This window comes from Vanacampus margaritifer, chromosome 10 (assembly GCF_051991255.1).
Source record: "Vanacampus margaritifer isolate UIUO_Vmar chromosome 10, RoL_Vmar_1.0, whole genome shotgun sequence".
NCBI lineage: Eukaryota > Metazoa > Chordata > Actinopteri > Syngnathiformes > Syngnathidae > Vanacampus > Vanacampus margaritifer.
The window spans coordinates 15,779,595-15,805,294 of record NC_135441.1 but is presented as its reverse complement, the minus strand read 5'-3'; the positions used below and the strand labels follow the sequence as shown (position 1 = coordinate 15,805,294).

The window sequence follows — 25,700 nt, the reverse complement described above, 5'->3', positions numbered from 1 at the left end:
TCTTAAGATTCTTACCAGTAGCATGTTGACATATTTTTCACCTTTATATAATGCATATATCTCAACAAAAATGTACCATTGCAATGAGTTTTAATGGCCTTTCTAAAAACAACTTACAATTCTTGAGTCACTGTAACTAATACAATGATGCACTGGTTTTCAAATTAAGCAGGTTTGATTCTAATGGCACAAAACTAAAGTGTCTCAAGAAAAAAGTAAAGTGGTTTATACATCTATGTTGATTCAGTAAATATGAGAGTTGCAACTACATCAACATTTTTGACTACTTGAATAGAAGTTATTATATTTGCCGGCATTATACATTCATATTTTAACTATATATTTTGGCCTTGTGTGAATACTGCTCATGGTATTCTGGAGAATTATTGCTCATAATGCATGGCTTCTTCCTGTCTATACAGTATTGCGAGTATCGCTGTCCATGGTGTTGATGGGTCTTTCTTGACGTACTGTCAGGATTACACACAAAAATACATCTACAGGAATATTTTCATTACAATGTTGTAGCTGCTGTGTTGTTGTCTTGTGACATTTTTTTTAATTTCATTGGTGTTAGGATAAAATTAATCTCATTGATTGCTTGTTTTTAAGAGATATAATACTGTTTTCTTAAAATCGGTGTATTACTGCTGATTGGTCGTCATAGTTAGTGTAATTCACTTGTAGTTCACGTAAATGTCCACTAGAGGACACAATAGACCGTGGCATTTGAGCATCGTGGTGCACCGCTCTGGGCTCCTCCCAACTGTACGTGTATTTTTTTCGTCATCGGAACAAAGCTCAGACGGTGAAAGAAGCTCAGCTGTCGGGGATCGTTACACAGAAGAAATAATTTACTTTGTTTGGATTTTTTCTTTCATATCAAGTGAAAAATCTTCATTTTTTTATACCATTGACCTTTATGCCTAATATGTGGATGTATGGAATGATGCGCACGTCGGGCAGATGGAGCTCTGTGCGGATGTATTTGCTTTTCGTGCTGCTGCAGTGTTGCTGGGAAGTCGTGTGCGGCCAGCTCTCTTACTCTGTGGCGGAGGAGGAGAATGTGGGGACCATTGTGGGAAATATTGCCAAGGATTTAAACCTAAATGTCCAAGATTTGGAGTCCCGTATGTTTCAGATCGTTGCAGGAACTAAGAGGAAATATTTTGAGGTAAACCTAAAGACTGGTGTTCTCTATGTCAATGAGAGAATAGATCGAGAAGAACTGTGCAAAAAGCAAGCCCAGTGTTCACTTGCTGTTGAGGCTGTGATTAATAATCCATTAAAATTATACCGTATTGAAATGATAATATTAGATGTAAATGATAATTATCCATCATTCATGAGCAATTCACAGATGATAAATATCACTGAAATTACAGCAGCAGGAGCGAAATTTCCCCTACGCGCAGCTCATGACGCAGATGTTGGTAAAAATACTGTAAATTCATACAAGCTCAGCCAAAATGAACATTTCTCTCTTGAGGCACACAAGGGAGAAAGTGTGACACCAGAACTAGTGCTTCAGAAGCTTCTGGACCGAGAAAAACAGTCTGTGATCACACTCATATTGACTGCTGTTGATGGAGGAACACCAGCTAAATCAGGAACAATGACTATGGTTGTAAATGTATTAGACAATAACGACAATACTCCCACATTCAGTCAAACGCTATATAAAGCCAGTATTTATGAGAATATTGAGATTGGCACATCAATAATTACCTTAAATGCGACGGATTTAGATGCAGGACAAAATGGACAAGTGTTCTATTCTTTCAGTGAATTAGATAGAGGGAAGCAGAATGACATATTTGCAATAGACAAAACAACTGGCACTGTAACCAACATAAAGCATTTAAATTTTGAAGATGAAAATGTCTTTGAAATAAGAGTACAAGCCAGTGATGGAGCAGTTTTCCCAATGATTTCACATGCAAAATTATTGATTGAGGTTTTAGATGTCAATGACAATGCACCTGAGATTTCTGTCACATCTTTATTGCACACAGTGAAAGAAGATGCTACAATTGGCACTGTTGTTGCTCTTGTTTCAGTTTTGGATAAAGATGAAGGTAAAAATGGCATAGTGCTCACGAAAATAAATAATGATGTGCCTTTTAAACTTGACATGAACTATAAGAATTATTATTCTTTGGTCGTCGATGGTTCTCTTGACAGAGAGAGCGTATCTGTGTACAGTATCAGCCTTTCTGCAACTGATGAAGGTACTCCACCTCTTTCCAGCACCAGTATTATCAATGTACACATCTCAGATGTTAATGACAATGCGCCTAATTTCTCAGAGCCCCTCATTAATGTTTATATTAACGAAAATAGTCCACCAGGAGCAGTAATTCACAGAGTGACTGCACTGGATGATGACATTGATCAAAATGGGCAAGTTACTTATTCATTTGTGCAAAGTAAGACTGATGCAATGCCAATAACTACAATGATAAACATTAACTCGGAAAATGGAGACATAGTTGCTCTTCAGTCTTTTGACTATGAGAGGTTGAAGAAGTTTCAGTTTAAAGTTCAGGCAACAGATTCTGGTGTTCCTCCACTCAGTAGCAACGTGACTGTTAATGTTTTTATCCTGGATGAGAATGACAACAATCCCGCCATTTTGGCTCCCTATTCCGAACACGGCTCCGTAAACAGTGAGAGCATCCCCTATCCTGCTGAAGCGGGATACTTTGTGGCAAAAATCCGAGCTGTTGACGCAGACTCTGGCTACAATGCACTGCTCTCCTATCACCTGTCTGAGCTCAAAGGCAGCAACAATCTCTTCCGGATCGGAACCAGCACTGGGGAGATTCGGACCAAGAGGCGAATGAGTGACAATGACCTGAAAAGTCACCCCTTGGTGGTGTTGGTGTGTGATAACGGAGAAGCCTCCCTGTCAGCTACTGTGTCTATTGATGTGGTGGTGCTTGAAAGCACAGCCGACATCCACACTCAGTTCAGACATGTGCCCATCAAGGAGGAGAGCTTCTCCGATTTACACTTGTATCTGCTCATCGCCATTGTGGCCGTGTCGCTCATCTTTCTGCTCAGCCTCATCACTTTAGTGGCCTTCAAATGCCACAGACAGACAGACGGACCTTTCGACAGGTACAGCGCCCCAATGATCACCACCCACCCTGACGGGAGCTGGTCTTACTCCAAAGCTACTCAGCAGTACGACGTGTGCTTCAGCTCAGACACGCTCAAGAGTGACATGGTGGTTTTTCCCACGCCCTTTCCACCTGTAGAAGCAGAACTGATCAGTATTAATGGAGGAGACACTTTTACCAGGACTCAAACTTTACCCACTACTGAGAAGGTAGGCTATCCATTCCATCTAACTTTCCTGAATGCTTGGTTGCATGTCATTATATTGTGTAGTTATGATGAAAATAGTTTGACAAATATGTACCACTTGAAGTTACGATGGTCTTTACAAAAGCAACTTGTGAGGATTCATATAAGTAAAAAAGTAATGGTGTTATAGTTGTAATTTATAGGGGCTTTGCATTTTTTAACAATTTCATATTTGTTGTCCATAATTGTTAGGAAATAATGTCTCAAGCAAGGAAGAGTGTGGTGATTTTCCTTCAGTAGGCTATATCAATGTAAATGAAAAGTGGTATTGAGGAATTGACGTTGGAGTCTGTTGAGCACTAAGATGGGTTTTTTTTTTATCCGTCAACATTGTTCCAGGTCAGATTTTGCACTTGTTGAAATACAGGTGATATAATCTTACAATATTTAGGTTTCTTTTGTAATGGCTGCTACAAAGTCGTATGTATTGTGAGATGTGCTGTCCATGGGTCTGAGTACAGTTTTATGATTGTTCATGAATTAGTGCTTTGTCAGAATTCAATATGAATGCATTTATTACAACATTCCGGAATACATACATTCCATTGTGTATTTTTATATTTTGTAACCTTGCCTATATTTACCGTATTTTATATAGATTGGGGTGTAGAGGAGTGGGTTTGGGGTAATATTGTTGGGGTAAATGCTGGCATTCATTGTTTATCTTGTGTTGGTTCTTAATCATTACAATACTGATGTCACTTAAATATTATTCTATTCAGATAGTTCCCGAAAAAAAGAGACATGCATGTATGAAAATCATATAAACGAAAAGAGGAAAATCACAAATACTGCAGTAAAATTGTTGATTTAAAAAAATATATTTTATAGTTAATGTGATGGGCTTTACTATAAGCGGTCTCTCTATAGCAATATATGCATCATAGCCCTGTGATGTTAGTTGTAGTTCATGCAAAATTCCACTAGAGGACACCATGGACCATGACATTGACGCATCATTATCCGTGGCGCGGGGCTCCTCCCAAATGTGCGTGCTGTTTTTCGTCGTCGTAACAAAGAAGCTCAGACAGTGAAAGAGACTTACGCGACGGGGATTGTTACACAGAAGAATTAATTTAAATTTGTTTGGATTTTCCCTTCATATCAAGCCTATTTTTGCACCATTTCTACCTTTATACAGTAGCCTATTTGGATGTATGGAATGATGCTTGGGTCGGGCAGATGGAGCTCAATGCGGATATATTTGTTTTTCGTCCTGCTGGATTGTTACTGGGAAACCGTGTGCGGCCAGCTCTCTTACTCGGTGGCGGAGGAGGTGAATGTGGAGACTGTTGTGGGAAATATTGCCAAGGATTTGAACCTAAATGTTCAGGATTTGGAGTCCCGCATGTTTCAGATTGTTGCAGGAACCAAGAGGAATTATTTCGAGGTAAATCTCAAGACTGGCGTCCTCTATGTTAATGAGAGAATAGATCGAGAAGAATTGTGCAGAAAACAGGCAAAATGTTCACTCAGTGTAGAAGCTGTCATTAATATTCCTTTAAAACTATACCGCATTGAAATAACAATATTAGATGTAAATGACAATTACCCATTGTTTTCTAGCCATGCAGAGGTTCTAAACATAAGTGAGACTACAGCAGTAGGATCAAAATTTCCTCTGCATCCAGCTCACGATGCAGACGTTGGTAAAAATACTATAAATTCATACAAGCTCAGCCAAAATGAACATTTTTCTCTTGAGGTGCAAAAAGGAGAGAGTGTGACGCCAGAATTAGTGCTTCAGAAGCTTCTGGACCGAGAAAAACAGCCTGTAATCACACTCACATTGACTGCTATTGATGGAGGAACACCAGCTAAATCAGGAACAATGACTATTGTTGTGAATGTACTTGACATAAATGATAATGCTCCTGTCTTTAGCAAAAGTCTATACAAAGCTAGTGTATATGAGAATATTGAGATTGGCACATCAATAATAACGTTAAATGCGACTGATTTAGATGCAGGACAAAATGGACGGGTATTCTATTATTTCAATGCAGGAGGAAGAGAGGAAGAAACAAATGTGTTCTCTATTGATGAACAAACAGGAATAGTAACAAATAAGGAAAATATTGACTTTGAACAAACAAACGCATTTGAACTCCGAATACGAGCCAGTGATGGAGGAGCTTCTCCTTTAACCTCTCATGCCAAATTGCTGATAGAAGTTTTAGATGTCAATGACAATTCCCCTGAAATTTCTGTTACATCACTACTGAACACAGTGAAAGAAGATGCAGCAATTGACACAGCTATTGCAATTTTCGCTGTGTTGGACAAAGATGGAGGTAAAAATGGGGTTGTGCACTGTAAAATTAATAATGATGGGCCTTTCAAACTTGAGTCGAATTATAAGAATTCCTACTCTTTGGTTGTTGGTGGTCCTCTTGACAGAGAAAATGTATCTGTGTACAATATCAGCATTTTTGCAAATGATGAAGGAACTCCACCTCTTTCCAGCACAAGTGTTATCAATGTGCACATTTCAGATGTTAATGACAACAAGCCTCACTTTTTAGAGTCCATCATTAGTGTTTATATTAAAGAAAATAGTCCACCAGGAGCAGTAATTCATAAAGTGACTGCACTGGATGAGGACATTAATCAAAATGGGCATGTGACTTATTCATTTGTGCAAAGTAGCACTGTTTCATTGCCAATAACTACAATGATAAACATTAACTCGGAAAGTGGAGATATAGTTGCTCTTCAGTCTTTTGACTATGAGAGGTTGAAGACATTTCAGTTTAAAGTTCAGGCAACAGATTCTGGTGTTCCTCCACTCAGCGGCAACGTCACCGTCAATGTTTTTATCCTCGATGAGAATGACAACAGTCCCGCCATTTTGGCTCCCTATTCTGAACATGGCTCAGTTAATAGTGAGAGCATCCCCTATTCTGCGGAAGCGGGATACTTTGTGGCAAAAATCAGGGCAGTAGATGCAGACTCTGGCTACAATGCACTGCTCTCCTATCACCTGTCTGAGCCCAAAGGAAGCAACAACCTCTTCCGGATCGGCACCAGCACCGGGGAGATTCGGACCAAAAGGCGAATGAGTGACAATGACCTGAAAAGTCACCCCTTGGTGGTGTTGGTGTGTGATAACGGAGAAGCCTCCCTGTCAGCTACTGTGTCTATTGATGTGGTGGTGCTTGAAAGCACAGCGGACATCCACACTCAGTTCAGACACGTGCCCATCAAGGAGGAGAGCTTCTCCGATTTACACTTGTATCTGCTCATCGCCATTGTGGCCGTCTCGCTCATCTTTCTGCTCAGCCTCATCACTTTAGTGGCCTTCAAATGCCACAGACAGACAGACGGACCTTTCGACAGGTACGGCGCCCCAATGATCACCACCCACCCTGACGGGAGCTGGTCTTACTCCAAAGCTACTCAGCAGTACGACGTGTGCTTCAGCTCTGACACGCTCAAGAGTGATATGGTGGTTTTTCCCACGCCCTTTCCACCTGTAGAAGCAGAACTGATCAGTATTAATGGAGGCGACACCTTTACCAGGACTCAAACTTTACCCAATACTGAGAAGGTAGGCTATACATTTATTTTTACTTTCTTGACTGCTTAGGTGCATGTCGCTATATTGTGCAGTTATGGCGAAAATAGTTTGACAACCACTTGAAGTTAGGATGATCTTTACAAAGACAACTTGTGATGATTCAATGTAACAAAAATGAAATAAAATAAGGTTGTTATAGTTGTAATCCAGGGGTTTGCTTTTTTTAACAATTTCATATTTGCTGTCCAAAAATGTAAGGAAATAATATCTCAAGCAAAGAAAATTGTGGTGATTTTGTTTTAGTATTCTATATCAATGATGACGAAGGTAAATGAAAAGTGGTATTGAGGAATTGACGTTGGAGTCTATTGAGCACTAAAAGGGGTTATTTTATCCATCAACATTGTTCCATATCAGAATATACACTTGCTGAAATACAGGTGATATAATATTACAACATTTAGTTTTCTTTTGTAATGGCTGCTTAGACAGTCATGTGTATTGTGAGATTCGCTGTCCATGGTTCTGAACACATTTTTATGTGTGTTCATGAATAGTGCTTTGTCAGAATTAAATATGAATGCATTTATTCCGGAATACATACATTCCATTCTGTATTTATAATTTGTAACCTTGCCTATATTTGCCATATTTTAGGTTGGGGTAATATTGTTGGGAGGAAATGCTGGCATTTGTTGTTTATCTTGAAGAAATTAGTGACTTATATGTCGATTATTAATCAATACATTACTGATGTATTTTTATTCTAATTCAATTCAGGTATATTTCCAAAATAAAGTGACATGCATGAAAATCACATGCACGCAAATGACACGTGCAGTCAAATTGTGCATTTTAAGGGGGAATTTTTTGGACTTAACTAATATTACCAATATATGTATAGGATTTGTTGGATAGTCCTGTGATGCTAGAATATATTTTATGATTGAGCTCTGCATCGTCCCGTCGTGTACTACTACCTGTAGTTCGCGCAAATGTCCACTAGAGGACACCATGGACCATGACATTGACACATCCTCATTCTCGGCGCGGGGCTCCTCCCAAATGTGCTTTCTGTTCATCTTTGGAACAAAGAAGCTCAGACGGTGAAAGAGACTATTTAGATGCAGGAAATGGTTACACGGAAGAATTGATTCATTTCAAGTCTATTTTTCCACCATTTCTACTTGTATGTCTTATTTGAATGTATGGAATGATGCGTGCGTCGGGCAGATGGAGCTCTGTGCGGATTTATTTGCTTTTCGTGCTGCTGGAGTGTTCCTGGGAAGCCGTGTGCGGCCAGCTGTCCTACTCGGTGGCGGAGGAGGTGAACGTGGGGACCATTGTGGGAAATATTGCCAAGGATTTGAACCTAAATGTGCAAGATTTGGAGTCCCGCATGTTTCAGATTGTTGCGGGGACCAAGAGGAAATATTTTGAGGTAAACCTAAAGACTGGCGTCCTCTATGTTAATGAGAGAATAGATCGAGAAGAACTGTGCAGTGATGAAGTCAAATGTTTACTCAGTATAGAGGCAGTGATTAATAATCCATTAAAATTGTACCGTATAGAAATAGTAATATTAGATGTAAATGACAACTACCCATTATTTTCTAGTCATGCAGAGGCTCTGAACATTAGTGAGACTACACCAGTAGGATCAAAATTTCCTCTGCACCCAGCTCATGACGCAGACGTTGGTAAAAATACAATAAATTCATACAAGCTCAGCCAAAACGAACACTTTTCTCTTGAGGCGAACAAAGGAGAAAGTGTGACGCCAGAATTAGTGCTTCAGAAGCTTCTGGACCGAGAAAAGCAGCCTGTGATCACACTCGCATTGACTGCTATTGATGGAGGAACACCAGCTAAATCAGGAACAATGACAATTGTTGTGAATGTACTGGACAGTAATGATAATGCTCCTGTATTTAGTCAAAGTCTGTACAAAGCCAGTGTATATGAGAATATTGAGATTGACACATCAATAATAACGTTAAATGCGACTGATTTAGATGCAGGACAAAATGGACAAGTGTTCTATTTGTTCAATGCAGGAGGGAGAGAGAAACAAACAAATATGTTTTCTATTGATGAAAAAACAGGAACAGTAACAAATAAGGAAAATATTGACTTTGAAAAAACAAATGCATTTGAACTCAGAATACGGGCCAGTGATGGAGGGGCTTCTCCCTTAACTTCTCATGCAAAATTGCTGATAGAAGTTTTAGATGTCAATGACAATGCCCCTGAAATTTCTGTTACATCTTTATTGAACACAGTGAAAGAAGATGCAACAGTTGGCACAGCTATTGCAATTGTCTCTGTGATGGACAAAGATGCAGGTAAAAATGGTTTGGTGCACTGTAAAATTCAGAATGATGTGCCTTTTCAACTTGAGTCAAATTACAAGAACTCCTATTCTTTGGTTGTGGGTTTCACTCTTGACAGAGAGAGTCTATCTGTTTACAATATCAGCATTACTGCAACTGATGAAGGCACTCCATCTCTTTCAAGCACGAGTTTTATTACTGTCCACATCTCAGATGTAAATGACAACGCGCCTCACTTCTCAGAATCCTTCATTAATGTTTATATTAACGAAAATAGTCCACCAGGAGCAGTAATAAATAGAGTGACTGCATTGGATGATGACATTGATCAGAATGGGCATGTGACTTATTCATTTGTGCGAAGTAGTACTGATTCAATGCCAATAACTACAATGATAAACATCAACTCAGAAAGTGGAGATATAGTTGCTCTTCAGTCTTTTGACTATGAGAGGTTGAAGACGTTTCAGTTCAAAGTTCAGGCCACAGACTCTGGTGTTCCTCCGCTCAGTAGCAACGTCACTGTTAATGTTTTTATCCTGGACGAGAATGACAACAGTCCCGCCATTTTGGCTCCCTATTCCGAACACGGCTCAGTTAACAGTGAGAGCATCCCCTATTCTGCGGAAGCGGGATACTTTGTGGCAAAGATCAGGGCAGTAGATGCAGACTCTGGCTACAATGCATTGCTCTCCTATCACCTGTCTGAGCCCAAAGGCAGCAACAACCTCTTCCGGATCGGAACCAGCACTGGGGAGATTCGGACCAAGAGGCGAATGAGTGACAATGACCTGAAAAGTCACCCCTTGGTGGTGTTGGTGTGTGATAACGGAGAAGCCTCCCTGTCAGCTACTGTGTCTATTGATGTGGTGGTGCTTGAAAGCACAGCTGACATCCACACTCAGTTCAGAAATGTGCCCATCAAGGAGGAGAGCTTCTCCGATTTACACTTGTATCTGCTCATCGCCATTGTGGCCGTGTCGCTCATCTTTCTGCTCAGCCTCATCACTTTAGTGGCCTTCAAGTGCCACAGACAGACAGACGGACCTTTCGACAGGTACAGCCCCCCAATGATCACCACCCACCCTGACGGGAGCTGGTCTTACTCCAAAGCTACTCAGCAATATGACGTGTGCTTCAGCTCAGACACACTCAAAAGTGACATGGTGGTTTTTCCCACGCCCTTTCCATCTGTGGAAGCAGAACTGATCAGTATTAATGGAGGAGACACCTTTACCAGGACTCAAACCTTACCCACTACTGAGAAGGTAGGCTATACATTTTTGGGAATTTCCCCAATGCTTGGCCTTACCAGTAGTATGTTGCTATATGAGGCACCTATTTACATGTCAAACATATATCAATGAGTGTTAAACACTAAATTCTAATTGTATTTCAAAATTCAAAGTTTTAACAGTCAACATACCTAATGAGATGATGCGGTGATTTAAATATAGTCTTAGTATTTTTCTACAAATGGAATTTGTGACATCTGAAAAGTTTTATGTGGTCAAAACACCGTACAATATTATGAATTAGTACTTTGTGCAAAGAAAAAGAGGGACATGGTTTGCTTTTTTGAACTTTGGAAGAATGACATGGTAAAGGTAGGGAAATAGTGATGTTTAGTATTTAACATAGGCTGTTTGTCTCTTCGTGCCCTGGATTGGCTGGCAACCGGTTCAGGGTGTACTCCGCCTACTGCCCGAAGCCAGCTGGGGTAGGCTCCAGGGCCCCTCGCGACCCTTGTGAGGACTAAGCCGTTAAGAAAATGGATGGATGGATGGATGTTATTTTTCGCATTGGCTGCATGCTGTGAGTCTTGCTGTCCATGGTCCTGATCTTTAAAAAATGCTCTAATGAAGTATTTATTGTGAGGTCCAAACTCTTGAGGGGATGATCAACAGCTCAATGTATTTTCTTAACTCATAACGTTCATTGCTGTAAATAAATCGCTAAACTCACAGCCAAATTAATGTGGGCCTATATCGTATTGTTGGAACTGTCTCAATTCATTTTCAGCGTTCATATTGAGGAGAGTAATATTAATCTTAGTGACTGTTCCTTTTTTGATGAGATCATATAAGTTCACTAAAATATATTATATGATCGAGCTCGGCCTTAGCCCTTTGTGTACTACTACTTGTAGTTCACGCAAACGTCCACTAGAGAGCACAGTTGACCGTGGCATTTGAGCTCACTCATACAACGCGCGGCTCCTCCCAAATGTGCGTGCTGTTTTTCGTCATTGAAACAAAGAAGCTCAGACGGTGAAAGAGGCTGGTGTGTCGGTGATCCTTACACGGGCGAATCAATTCAATTTGTTCAAATGTTTCCTTAATATCAAGTAGCAAATCTTTTTTTGCACTATTTCTTCATCTGGATGTATGGAATGATGCGTGCGTCAGGCAGATGGAGCTCTATGCGGATGTATTTACTTTTCGTGCTGCTGGAGTGTTACTGGGAAGCCGTGTGCAGCCAGCTGTCCTACTCGGTGGCGGAGGAGGTGAACGTGGGGACCGTTGTGGGAAATATTGCCAAGGATTTGAACCTAAATGTGCAAGATTTGGAATCTCGCATGTTTCAGATCATTGCAGGGACCAAGAGGAAATATTTCGAGGTAAACCTGAAGACTGGCGTCCTCTATGTTAATGAGAGAATAGATCGAGAGAAACTGTGTGGAGATGAATCGAAATGCTCACTCAGTGTAGAAGCCGTCATTAATCATCCATTAAAATTGTACCGTTTCGAAATTATTATCTTGGATGTAAATGACAACTATCCAAATTTTTTGAGTAAATCACAGGTGTTAAATATTACAGAAAACACAGAACTGAGCACAAAGTTCCCTCTGCATCCAGCTCATGACGCAGACGTTGGTAAAAATACAATAAATTCATACAAGCTAAGTCAGAATGAACATTTCTCTCTTGATGCACAGAAAGGAGGAAGTGTGACACCAGATTTGGTGCTTCAGAAGCTTTTAGACCGAGAAAAACAACCCGTGATCACACTCACATTGACTGCTATTGATGGAGGAACACCAGCTAAATCTGGAACAATGACTATTGTTGTGAATGTACTTGATATTAATGATAATGCGCCTGTATTTAGTAAAAACCTGTACAAAGCTAGTGTATATGAAAACATTGAGGTTGGAACATCAATAATATCGTTAAATGCAACTGATTTAGATGCAGGAGACAATGGACTAGTGTTCTATTCTTTCAGTGCAGTAGATAAAGGGAAACCGGATGCTTTGTTTGCCATAGATAAAGCAAGTGGGACTGTTACTAACATAAAGAATTTAAATTTTGAAGAGAGGAACAATTTTGAGATTCGAGTGCAAGCTAGTGATGGGGCCATTTTTCCCAAGACATCACATGCCAAATTATTGATTGAGGTTTTAGATGTCAATGACAATGCCCCTGAAATTTCAGTTACATCTTTGTTACATACAGTGAAAGAAGATGCAACAATTGGCACTGCTGTTGCTCTTGTTTCAGTCTTAGATAAAGATGGTGGGAAAAATGGTCAAGTGTACAGTAAAATAAATAATGATGTGCCTTTTAAACTTGAGTCGAATTATAAAAATTATTATTCTTTGGTTGTGGATGGACCTCTTGATAGAGAGAGTGTGTCTATGTATAACATCAGCATCATTGCAAGTGATGAAGGCACTCCTTCTCTTTCCAGTATGACTTTTATTACTGTGCACATCTCAGATGTTAATGACAACAAGCCTCACTTCTCCGAGCCCCTTATGAATGTTTATATCAAAGAAAATAGTCCACCTGGAGCATTAATAAATAGAGTGACTGCATTGGATAATGACATTGATCAAAACGGGCATGTGACTTATTCATCTGTGCAAAGCAGCACTGATTCAATGCCAATAACTACAATGATAAATATCAACTCAGAAAGTGGAGATATAGTTGCTCTTCAGTCTTTTGACTATGAGAGGTTGACGACATTTCAGTTTAAAGTTCAGGCCACAGATTCTGGTGTTCCTCCGCTCAGTAGCAATGTGACTGTCAATGTTTTTATCCTCGATGAGAATGACAACAGTCCCGCCATTTTGGCTCCCTATTCCGAACACGGCTCCGTAAACAGTGAGAGCATCCCCTATTCTGCGGAAGCGGGATACTTTGTGGCAAAAATCAGGGCAGTAGATGCAGACTCTGGCTACAATGCATTGCTCTCCTATCACCTGTCTGAGCCCAAAGGCAGCAACAACCTCTTCCGGATCGGAACCAGCACCGGGGAGATTCGGACCAAGAGGCGAATGAGTGACAATGACCTGAAAAGTCACCCCTTGGTGGTGTTGGTGTGTGATAACGGAGAAGCCTCCCTGTCAGCTACTGTGTCTATTGATGTGGTGGTGCTTGAAAGCACAGCTGACATCCACACTCAGTTCAGAAATGTGCCCATCAAGGAGGAGAGCTTCTCCGATTTACACTTGTATCTGCTCATCGCCATTGTGGCCGTGTCGCTCATCTTTCTGCTCAGCCTCATTACTTTAGTGGCCTTCAAATGCCACAGACAGACAGACGGACCTTTCGACAGGTACAGCGCCCCAATGATCACCACCCACCCTGACGGGAGCTGGTCTTACTCCAAAGCTACTCAGCAGTACGACGTGTGCTTCAGCTCAGACACACTCAAGAGTGACATGGTGGTTTTTCCCACGCCCTTTCCACCTGTGGAAGCAGAACTGATCAGTATTAATGGAGGAGACACCTTTACCAGGACTCAAACTTTACCCAACACTGAAAAGGTAGGGCATTTCAATTCAAAGTGATTGAATTAGCAGTGGTTTGTCACTTGTACTATGAATGTATCCGCATATTTTCAACACAATAATCTAAAAACAAAATATTTAAAATAAGATACTAAAATTATATACCACAAGAGAAACCAATGAATTAATATAATTAAGTGAAAAGCATTTCCGTGACAGTTACGATAAGAAAATGTCCAAAAGGCTGTTTTGAAGGCAGAGATCACATGATCCAGATCGTGGGATGGAGTTTGGAAGTTAAAAAGTTTTAGATCATTAAGATCCTTGCTATTAGACAAGCAGAAAGTGTGGTGAGTACGGTGGAAGGGAAAGGAGGTGACAGATATAAGGAGGTGTGAAGTTATGGGGAGCTCTAAATATGATTAATAATTCAATGTTAAATATTTTTTTATCCAGTACAAATCTGGTATAGGTTAGTGGACATTAATGATGTGTTCAATTGGTTAATTTATGTTAGGGTTGATTGTTATCAATTTGAATCACTTTTGGACATGCACCTGTAGTATATAATTTGATGATCATGATGATGATTGGCTGTAAAATCAACTCACTGAAAAAGTCGTAAGTACACAGTGCTGACATCTGAGTACTGTATATGTTTTCGTTCTTAAACATCTGCTTGAAAGTGTGGTTTGAAAAAAATGTTGAGTCGCTCTCCGTTGTTCTGAAGTGCATGATACTCGAGTACTATAGTTTTAGAAGTTTAGAACCAATTAAGACAGCACATAATTCTATATTATGCTACTTTTTGCAAAGCTGCGTTGTTCATTTGCATGTAATGCTTCCATTCCTTATGTTCTCTTTATGAAATTACATTTTAAAAGTTCCATTTGAAACTGCACTACACCACAACCGTCGCAAGGTGACGCAGGAGACCGTGCTAAAAATGCGTCTGGTGGACAGAAACTCCTCTGAATAGAAAACGTCATAAATGGGGAGTGTTCAGCGTCGGGGCAGCACAGTTACAACGAGCAGCACCAGGGAGGCGTAAGCAGCAAAGGAAACACAATTGGATTTACATTTGTATTTTTGTCCTCATTTCTTGTGGATATACCAAAGGCAAAACGGGATTGATGTTGTCTATTTGAGGAGAATGGCTTCTCGGGACCAATGGGTTACCATCGGTGGTCTATTTTTCACACTGCTTTGTCTGTGCGGCTGGACGACGGCTCAAATATCGTACTCCATCTCAGAGGAGGTAGACAAAGGGACGGTGGTGGGAAATCTCGCTAAGGATTTAAACCTCAGTGTGCAGCAACTGCAATCCATGGGTTTGCAGATCAACTCCGCGTACAAAAAGCGGTATTTTGACGTTAATGTGGAATCTGGAATGTTGTTTGTTAGCGAGAGAATAGACAGAGAGGAGGTGTGTCTGAACGTGTTGAAATGTTCTTTAAATATAGAAGCCACATTGAATAACCCACGCAGGCTCCACCAAATTGAGGTTGTTATTAATGATATTAATGACAACTCTCCGGTTTTTAACCAAGACCTTACAACAATAGATATGTATGAAAATTATTTTCTTGGGGAAAAACATCCGCTTCCACTAGCGCATGACGCAGACGTAGGCACAAATTCAGTGAAGACTTATAAATTACTTCCAAATGAATACTTTGTTTTAGACGTGCAAAATAATGGAGACAGTGTATCTGCTGAATTATCACTGCAGAAAGCTTTAGACAGAGAAAAACAGGCTTTGGTTGACCTCACGCTTATTGCCATCGATGGAGGAAAACCTCCAAAATCAGGGACCACACAAATAAAAATAAATGTCCTTGATGTGAATGACAATTCTCCCTCATTTAGCAAATCTCTGTACAAGGTCCAAGTTGTTGAAAATGCAGATATTGGCACTGTGTTGTTAACATTGTCTGCTACTGATTTAGACGATGGCGTTAATGGGCAACTCACATTTTCTTTTGCAGAAAGAGGGCGTTTTAACCCTGATGATACTTTTGCACTGAATGAAAATACAGGAGAAATCACCGTTAAAGGTGATATTGATTATGAGGAAACTCATGCATATGAGATTCGTGTTCAAGTGCGGGACAAAGGCGTTCCTCCTCGCTTGGCGCACAGCAAAGTTTTAGTGGAAGTCGTTGACGTGAATGACAACGCACCGGAAATCATTGTGTCATCTCTCATGAGTCCCGTGAAAGAGGGCGCTGAGATCGGCACTGCCGTTGCCATGGTGATGGTTACTGATAAGGATGGAGGTCAAAATGGACAAACACAGTGTCAAATTGTTGGATCTGTACCATTCATATTGAAGTTTAACTATAAAAAATATTACTCGTTGTTGGTTGATGGACCTCTTGATAGAGAGGACACCTCCCAGTATCTTGTGACACTTACAGCTACTGATGAAGGAACTCCACCTCAGTCCACAACACACGTCATCACCATTCAAGTTTCCGATGTCAATGACAATCCACCTCAATTCATGGAGCCTGTCATTAATATGTATGTGAAGGAGAATAGTCCAGTTGGAACAACAATTTACACTTTGACGACGACAGATGATGATACATTAGAAAATGGAAAAGCATCTTATCACTTGAGTGACAGGTCTTTTAAAACGACACAAACAGCTTCAATGATAAACATTAACTCAGAAAGTGGAGATATAGTCAGTTTTCAGTCTTTTGACTATGAGAAGTTAAATACGTTTCAGTTTAAAGTTCAGGCCACAGATTCTGGTGTTCCTCCACTCAGTAGCAACGTAACCGTTAATGTTTTTATCCTGGACGAGAATGACAACAGTCCCACCATTTTGGCTCCCTATTCCGAACATGGCTCAGTTAATAGTGAGAGCATCCCCTATTCTGCTGAAGCGGGATACTTTGTGGCAAAGATCAGGGCAGTAGATGCAGACTCTGGCTACAATGCACTGCTCTCCTATCACCTGTCTGAGCCCAAAGGCAGCAACAACCTCTTCCGGATCGGAACCAGCACCGGGGAGATTCGGACCAAGAGGCGAATGAGTGACAATGACCTGAAAAGTCACCCCTTGGTGGTGTTGGTGTGCGATAACGGAGAAGCCTCCCTGTCAGCTACTGTGTCTATTGATGTGGTGGTGCTTGAAAGCACAGGTGACATCCACACTCAGTTCAGAAATGTGCCCATCAAGGAGGAGAGCTTCTCCGATTTACACTTGTATCTGCTCATCGCCATTGTGGCCGTGTCGCTCATCTTTCTGCTCAGCCTCATCGCTTTAGTGGCCTTCAAATGCCACAGACAGACAGACGGACCTTTCGACAGGTACAGCGCCCCAATGATCACCACCCACCCTGACGGGAGCTGGTCTTACTCCAAAGCTACTCAGCAGTACGACGTGTGCTTCAGCTCAGACACGCTCAAGAGCGACATGGTGGTTTTTCCCACACCCTTTCCACCTGTAGAAGCAGAACTGATCAGTATTAATGGAGGAGACACTTTTACCAGGACTCAGACTTTACCTAATACGGAGAAGGTAGGCTGAACATATTTCTATGCTTAAACATTTATATTCCCGTGTATAAGTTATTACAAAAAGTCTACACACCACTTTTCAAATGCCAGATTTTTGTGATACTTTCTCAGATGCTCATGTTGACGGGAATATGTATAGGTTGACTAAGTGCTGTGTGTTTTTTTGCCTTTAAATAAATTCTAGCAGGGTATTGTGGTCCAGTAACATATGACGTGTGAGATGTAGTGTTTGTTCCCAGCCTGCTTGTGTAGCACTTTCCATGGAATGGAACTATAGAAGAGAACTCATGCATTTGTAAAGCCTGTGAAATTAAGTGGACGTCCTAACTTATTTCAAAGTATATATTCACAGTGCTTACAAATTCTGCTTTCTGAACACTCGCTGTTGTTGGATAGGCAGTGTGTTTTGAATTGTCAGATTTAGATCTCTAAATATTACATTTGCAATCTTCATAACAGGACAATGCATTTTTAAGTGGTAATACTTCCAAATTAGACAATATTGGTCATGCGCAGTACATTTTTATCTAAGTAGGACTATACAATAGTTCTGATTGGATCATATAGCAATATTGCAATATAGGCTCTTGACCCTTAACAATACTTCATTTGTGTGTGTTTTTTTTCTATATTCAAGGTGTATAATGTTTTAAATATGACATAACTGATGGTTCAAAAATATTTTTCACATTTTAACGCTTTAACATTAATTGACCACACGGTGTCGCACTAAGACCACAGATTGATCATCCACATTCGCCCCTCACACGAGTGATGTAAAATCACTATTGGCTGCCGTTGTGACTGTCACTCTTGTTTCATTTGGCGAGGAGAACTGTTGTTACCGCTGGAAATTCGTTTTGGTGTCCGATATGCAAAGAGTGGATATACATTACTAGCCGGATTGCTGTTTTATTGGCCAACAATGAAGACGGAGGAGTATTTGTGGATTTATATCGTTGCTTTGTTTCTCTTTTGTAACGGATCTGCTTCGCAATTCTCTTACTCCATTTCCGAGGAGATGAACAAAGGCGCGGTGGTGGGGAATATCGCCAAGGATTTGAACCTCAATTTGCAAGAGCTGCACAGCAGGGACCTGCGTATTGTTTCAAGCTACAATAAGAAATATATTGAGGTAGATCTTCGGACGGGAAATCTCTTTGTTAATGAAAGAATAGACAGGGAGGAGCTTTGTCCCAGCGCAGCGCATTGCTTTGTGAAAATACAGGCAGTGTTGAGCAACCCGATGAGTGTGCACCGCATTGACGTTAATATTTTAGATGTGAACGACAATTCACCGGCATTTGAGGAAGATTTACACATCTTAAAGATATCTGAATCCGTGGCAGCTGGTGAAAGATATTTTATACCAGAAGCTGTAGATTCAGACACAGGAAGCAATACAGTAAAAACGTACAAATTGAGTCCAAATGAACATTTTATGCTGGATGTGCAGAGTGATGGAGAGCACGGCGTGTCTGCAGAACTGGTGCTGCACAAAGCTTTAGACAGAGAGAAACAGCCGATTCATGAACTAACCCTTACTGCTTTAGATGGAGGAAAACCAATCAGATCGGGTACATTGCAGATCAAAGTAGTGGTCATGGATGTGAATGACAACACTCCAGTTTTTAGCAAGTCCCTCTATAAAGTGCGTGTGAGTGAAAACGCAGCACAGGGCTCAGTCGTGATTAAATTAAATGCAACAGATTTAGACGAAGGAATGAACAGTAAGATTATGTATTCCTTAATTAAACGAGGCAGCAATGATCCGTCAAATGTTTTTAATCTAAATGCAGAAACGGGAGAAATCACAGTGAAAGATATTTTAGATTATGAAGAGACTCCTGCTTATGAAGTCAGAATTCAAGCAACGGATCAAGGTCAGGTTCCTCGTAATGCACATGCTAAACTGCTGATAGAGATAATAGATGTGAATGACAATGCCCCTGAAATAACGGTGACGTCACTGATGACGCCAGTAAAAGAAAACGCAGACTTGGGGACAATTGTAGCTTTGGTTACAGTAAGTGATAAAGATGGTGGGAACAATGGGGTAACCAACTGTAAAGTAATTGGATCGGTTCCCTTTAAGTTGAAATCTAACTACAAAAATGATTATTCCTTAGTAGTTGATGGAGCACTAGACAGAGAAAACACATATGTTTATAATGTCTCCATTATAGCAACGGATGAAGGAAATCCACCTCTGTCTACAAGAAAGATCATTGCTGTTCATATTTCTGATGTTAATGATAATGCACCTCGATTTATGGAACCTGTTATTCATGTGTATGTCAAAGAAAACAGCCCAACTGGATATACTCTTTGCTCCATAAAAGCAGTTGATCCCGATTTGGATGCTAATGCAAAAGTTTCATACACATTACTTGATAATTTTCCAAGAAATATTCCAATTTCGTCACTTCTTAACATCAACTCAGAGAGCGGAGATATAGTCAGTTTGCAATCTTTTGACTATGAGAAGTTAAAGACGTTTCAGTTCAAAGTTCAGGCTACAGACTCTGGTGTTCCTCCACTCAACAGTAATGTGACTGTCAACATTTTTATCTTGGATGAGAATGACAACAGTCCCGCCATTTTGGCTCCCTATTCCGAACACGGCTCCGTTAACAGTGAGAGCATCCCCTATTCTGCGGAAGCGGGATACTTTGTGGCAAAAATCAGGGCAGTAGATGCAGACTCTGGCTACAATGCACTGCTCTCCTATCACCTGTCTGAGCCCAAAGGCAGCAACAACCTCTTCCGGATCGGAACCAGCACCGGGGAGATTCGGACCAAGAGGCGAATGAGTGACAATGACCTGAAAAGTCACCCATTGGTGGTGTTGGTGTGTGATAACGGAGAAGCCTCCCTGTCAGCTACTGTGTCTATTGATGTGGTGGTGCTTGAAAGCACAGCTGACATCCACACTCAGTTCAGACATGTGCCCATCAAGGAGGAGAGCTTCTCCGATTTACACTTGTATCTGCTCATCGCCATTGTGGCCGTGTCGCTCATCTTTCTGCTCAGCCTCATCGCTTTAGTGGCCTTCAAATGCCACAGACAGACAGACGGACCTTTCGACAGGTACAGCGCCCCAATGATCACCACCCACCCTGACGGGAGCTGGTCTTACTCCAAAGCTACTCAGCAGTACGACGTGTGCTTCAGCTCAGACACGCTCAAGAGCGACATGGTGGTTTTCCCCACACCCTTTCCACCTGTAGAAGCAGAACTGATCAGTATTAATGGAGGAGACACTTTTACCAGGACTCAGACTTTACCTAATACGGAGAAGGTAGGCTGAACATATTTCTATGCTTAAACATTTATATTCATGTGTATAAGTTATTACAAAAAGTCTACACACCACTTTTCAAATGCCAGATTTTTGTGATACTTTCTCAGATGCTCATGTTGACGGGAATATGTATAGGTTGACTAAGTGCTGTGTGTTTTTTTGCCTTTAAATAAATTCTAGCAGGGTATTGTGGTCCAGTAACATATGACATGTGAGATGTAGTGTTTGTTCCCAACCTGCTTGTGTAGCACTTTCCATGGAATGGAACTATAGAAGAGAACTCATGCATTTGTAAAGCCTGTGAAATTAAGTGGACGTCCTAACTTATTTCAAAGTATATATTCACAGTGCTTACAAATTCTGCTTTCTGAACACTCACTGTTGTTGGATAGGCAGTGTGTTTTGAATTGTCAGATTTAGATCTCTAAATATTACATTTGCAATCTTCATAACAGGACAATGCATTTTTAAGTGGTAATACTTCCAAATTAGACAATATTGGTCATGCGCAGTACATTTTTATCTAAGTAGGACTATACAATAGTTCTGATTGGATCATATAGCAATATTGCAATATAGGCTATTGACCCTTAACAATACTTCATTTCTGTGTGTTTTTTCTTTATTTGAGGTGTATAATGTTTTAAATATGACATAACTGATGGTTCAAAAATATTTTTCACATTTTAACGCTTTAACATTAATTGACCACACGGTGTCGCACTAAGACCACAGATGTGATCATCCACATTCGCCCCTCACACGGGTGATGTACAATCACTATTGGCTGCCGTTTTGTCAGACACTCTTGTTTCATTTGGTGAGGAGAACTGTTGTTACCGCTGGAAATTCGTTTTGGTGTCCGATATGCAAAGAGTGGATATACATTACTAGCCGGATTGCTGTTTTATTGGCCAACAATGAAGACGGAGGAGTATTTGTGGATTTATATCGTTGCTTTGTTTCTCTTTTGTAACGGATCTGCTTCGCAATTCTCTTACTCCATTTCCGAGGAGATGAACAAAGGCGCGGTGGTGGGGAATATCGCCAAGGATTTGAACCTCAATTTGCAAGAGCTGCACAGCAGGGACCTAAGTATTGTTTCAAGCTACAATAAGAAATATATTGAAGTAGATCTTCGGACGGGAAATCTCTTTGTTAATGAAAGAATAGACAGGGAGGAGCTTTGTCCCAGCGCGGCGCATTGCTTTGTGAACATACAGGCAGTGTTGAGCAACCCGATGAGTGTGCACCGCATTGACGTTAATATTTTAGATGTGAACGACAATTCACCGAAATTTGAGGAAGATTTACACATCTTAAAGATATCTGAATCCGTGGCTGCTGGTGAAAGATATTTCCTCCCAGAAGCTGTAGATTCAGACACAGGAAGCAATGCAGTAAAAACGTACAAATTGAGTCCAAATGAACATTTTATGCTGGATATGCAGAGTGATGGAGAGAACGGCGTGTCTGCAGAACTGGTGCTGCACAAAGCTTTAGACAGAGAGAAACAGCCGATTCATGAACTAACCCTTACTGCTTTAGATGGAGGAAAACCTATTAGATCGGGTATGTTGCAGATCAAAGTAGTGGTCATCGATTCGAATGATAACACACCCGTTTTTAGCAAGTCTCTTTATAAAGTGCGTGTGAGTGAAAACGCTGAACAGGGCTCTTTTGTTATCAAATTAAATGCAACGGATTTGGACGAAGACATAAACAGCAAGATCACGTATTCGTTAATAAAACGAGGCAACAATGATCCATCAAATGTTTTCAATCTAAATTCACAAACGGGAGACATCACTGTGAAAGGTACTTTAGATTATGAAGAGACTCCTGCTTATGAAGTCAGGATTCAAGCAATGGATCAAGGCCTTTCTCCACGTAGTGCAAATGCTAAACTGCTCATAGAGATAACAGATGTGAATGATAATGCCCCTGAAATAACGGTGACGTCACTGATGACACCAGTAAAAGAAAACGCAGAATTGGGGACAATTGTCGCTTTGCTTACAGTAACTGATAAGGATGGTGGAAATAATGGTGTAACCAACTGTAAGGTAGTTGGATCGGTTCCCTTTAAGCTCAAATCGAACTACAAAAATGATTACTCTTTAGTAGTTGATGGAGCACTAGATAGAGAAAACACTTCTGTTTATAATGTCTCCATTATAGCCACAGATGAAGGAAGTCCACCTCTGTCCACTAGAAGGATCATTACTGTTCATGTTTCTGATGTTAATGATAATGCACCTCGATTTATGGAACCCGTTATTAATGTGTATGTCAAAGAAAATAGCCCAACTGGATATACTATTAGTTCCATAAATGCTGTTGATCCTGATTTGGACGCAAATGCAAAAGTGTCATACACATTGCTAGATACTTATCCAAGAAATATTCCAATTTCGTCACTTCTTAACATCAACTCAGACAGCGGAGATATAGTCAGTTTGCAATCTTTTGACTATGAAAAGTTAAAGACGTTTCAGTTTAAAATTCAGGCCAAAGATTCTGGTGTTCCTCCACTCAGCAGCAATGTGACTGTCAACATTTTTATCCTGGATGAGAATGACAACAGTCCCGCCATTTTGGCTCCCTATTCCGAACACGGCTCCATTAACAGTGAGAGCATCCCCTATGCTGCCGAAGCTGGATACTTTGTGGCAAAAATCAGGGCAGTAGATGCAGACTCTGGCTACAATGCACTGCTCTCCTATCACCTGTCTGAGCCCAAAGGCAGCAACAACCTCTTCCGGATTGGAACCAGCACCGGGGAGATTCGGACCAAGAGGCGAATGAGTGACAATGACCTGAAAAGTCACCCCTTGGTGGTTTTGGTGTGTGATAACGGAGAAGCCTCCCTGTCAGCTACTGTGTCTATTGATGTGGTGGTGCTTGAAAGCACAGCTGACATCCACACTCAGTTCAGAAATGTGCCCATCAAGGAGGAGAGCTTCTCCGATTTACACTTGTATCTGCTCATCGCCATTGTGGCCGTGTCGCTCATCTTTATGCTCAGCCTCATCACTTTAGTGGCCTTCAAATGCCACAGACAGACAGACGGACCTTTCGACAGGTACAGCGCCCCAATGATCACCACCCACCCTGACGGGAGCTGGTCTTACTCCAAAGCTACTCAGCAGTACGACGTGTGCTTCAGCTCAGACACACTCAAGAGTGACATGGTGGTTTTTCCCACGCCCTTTCCACCTGCAGAAGCAGAACTGATTAGTATTAATGGAGGAGACACTTTTACCAGGACTCAGACTTTACCTAGTACTGAAAAGGTAGGCTGACATTTTGTATACATTTTGTTCATTTTTTAATGTTAAACTTTTTGTGAGAAAATCATGGTGAAATCAAACATGTCTAACATGCATATTGTAAGCTGTATGCTTACAATGTGCAAATAATGACAACCACTCGTAGATGGAGAAATCATTGTTTTCCTATGTAGTTTGCAAATTATGATACACTGTAAAGCTTCTATAATGCCTGGTTGTGTTGATTTAAATAGCTGAAGGCTTTTTCTATCATTTTGTCTCTACTCTGGTTGTCTACGTGGTGCTAAAATTCCGTTTTTAATTTCACTTTACCACTCACTTTCTATTTGGTGGTGAAAGAAGCAACTCTAAAATGAAGCTGTCCATGGTGCTGAACTTCATGTTTGTGCTTTTTTGTGGGTTGGGTGTCATGCATCAGAAAAAACAATTTGTCCTTTTTGTATATTGTTTATCTGGTTCAGAGCTGAGGGGAGGTGGACCTTATCCTTGCTTTTGGGCGAAATGTGGACCACCCCTTGGACTGGTTGTTAGACAGTCACAGGGCACAACCATTTGCTGTCAGTCATATTCACACATGGTGTGAAAATCAGGAGGGACGAAATTTACACCATCACTTTTTCCAGGTTCAGTATTAAAATTGTTGGCATATTGTCATAGTAGCATTAGTATTTTTGATAGAATTGAAACATACTACACCCGAAAAACAGATTGGTCAAATTGACCACAAAAAAAGGTTAAATTTGACCAATCTAGCTGGTAGTTATGTGTCCAACAGATGTTTTGGTTAAAACAACCACTCTTGAATGGTAGGTGTTTTCATCCAATATATATTGGTGATTGGGCCAACCGATACAAATTGGTCATTCTGACCAAGATATTGGTTAATCTGTGTTAGAGGCTGACATGTTTTTCGGGAATCCCGAAAAAAAGTACCACTGATTGTCACACCCACCTAAATGGGGTGGAATTTGTTCACCACATTTGACGCATCCGCTGAGGGAGCGTTGAGCAGCAGTGGGGGCCATGCTCAAGGAATAATTTTTGGGATCTAACCCTCCAATGCCAACCCTTAATGCTGAGTGTCAAGCAGCGAGGAAAATAGATTCCATTTTTATAGTCGTTGTTCTGACCCGGCTGGGGATTGAACCCACAACCTCCTAGTCTCAGGGGAGATACTTTACCAAAAGGCCACTGAGCTGGTCACACCTATAATAACCTATTTAGACACACATTTTCTTTTTTAACACTATATTATTTATATATTATAATGTATTGTAATCACTTATAATAATTACTAGATGCATTTAGAATACAATAAATTGATACAATTAATGTATTTCCAAGTGGTCTATCAAGATTTACTTTCTATTGTCATCAATTTCATTGGTTGTTTGGCTAACCCAAAAAAATGGTATTCCTGTAACCACCCGGATTGGTCAATGTCTGGCCAATCTATTTGTTAATCAAGCCAACATGAGTTTAACCTATTAGATTAAGATTTTTTTTTTTTATCAATCCATTTTTAGAGTGTATTCTGTTTGTTTGATTCATGGTAGCAACTATTTCGTATGCAGAATTTATTACTTTTAACATTATTGTT

General features: G+C 40.6%; 1 protein-coding gene and 1 pseudogene across 23 annotated transcripts in view; both read left to right on the top strand.

The window, feature by feature from the left end:
- LOC144058707 (protocadherin alpha-C2-like) overlaps positions 1-25,700 on the top strand; it is a 155,013-nt gene that overhangs the window by 88,016 nt on the left and 41,297 nt on the right. For 2 of the 23 annotated variants that reach the window (XR_013295462.1, XM_077577159.1), the window contains exon 1: positions 21,638-24,103. The exons of 16 other annotated variants lie outside the window; for them this stretch is intronic. Coding sequence is in view for 6 of the 7 variants with exons in the window: in XM_077577159.1 (XP_077433285.1) it covers positions 21,728-24,103 (2,376 nt within the window). In the remaining variant the exon portion in view is untranslated. Of the gene's footprint in view, positions 1-898; positions 3,335-4,403; positions 6,923-8,040; positions 10,494-11,495; positions 14,006-18,314; positions 20,805-21,637; positions 24,104-25,700 lie in introns of those variants that run through there. 5 more of the 23 variants (XM_077577145.1, XM_077577147.1, XM_077577150.1 and 2 more) reach the window with 5 other exon arrangements.
- Positions 15,005-17,513, top strand: LOC144059477 (protocadherin alpha-6 pseudogene; annotated as a pseudogene).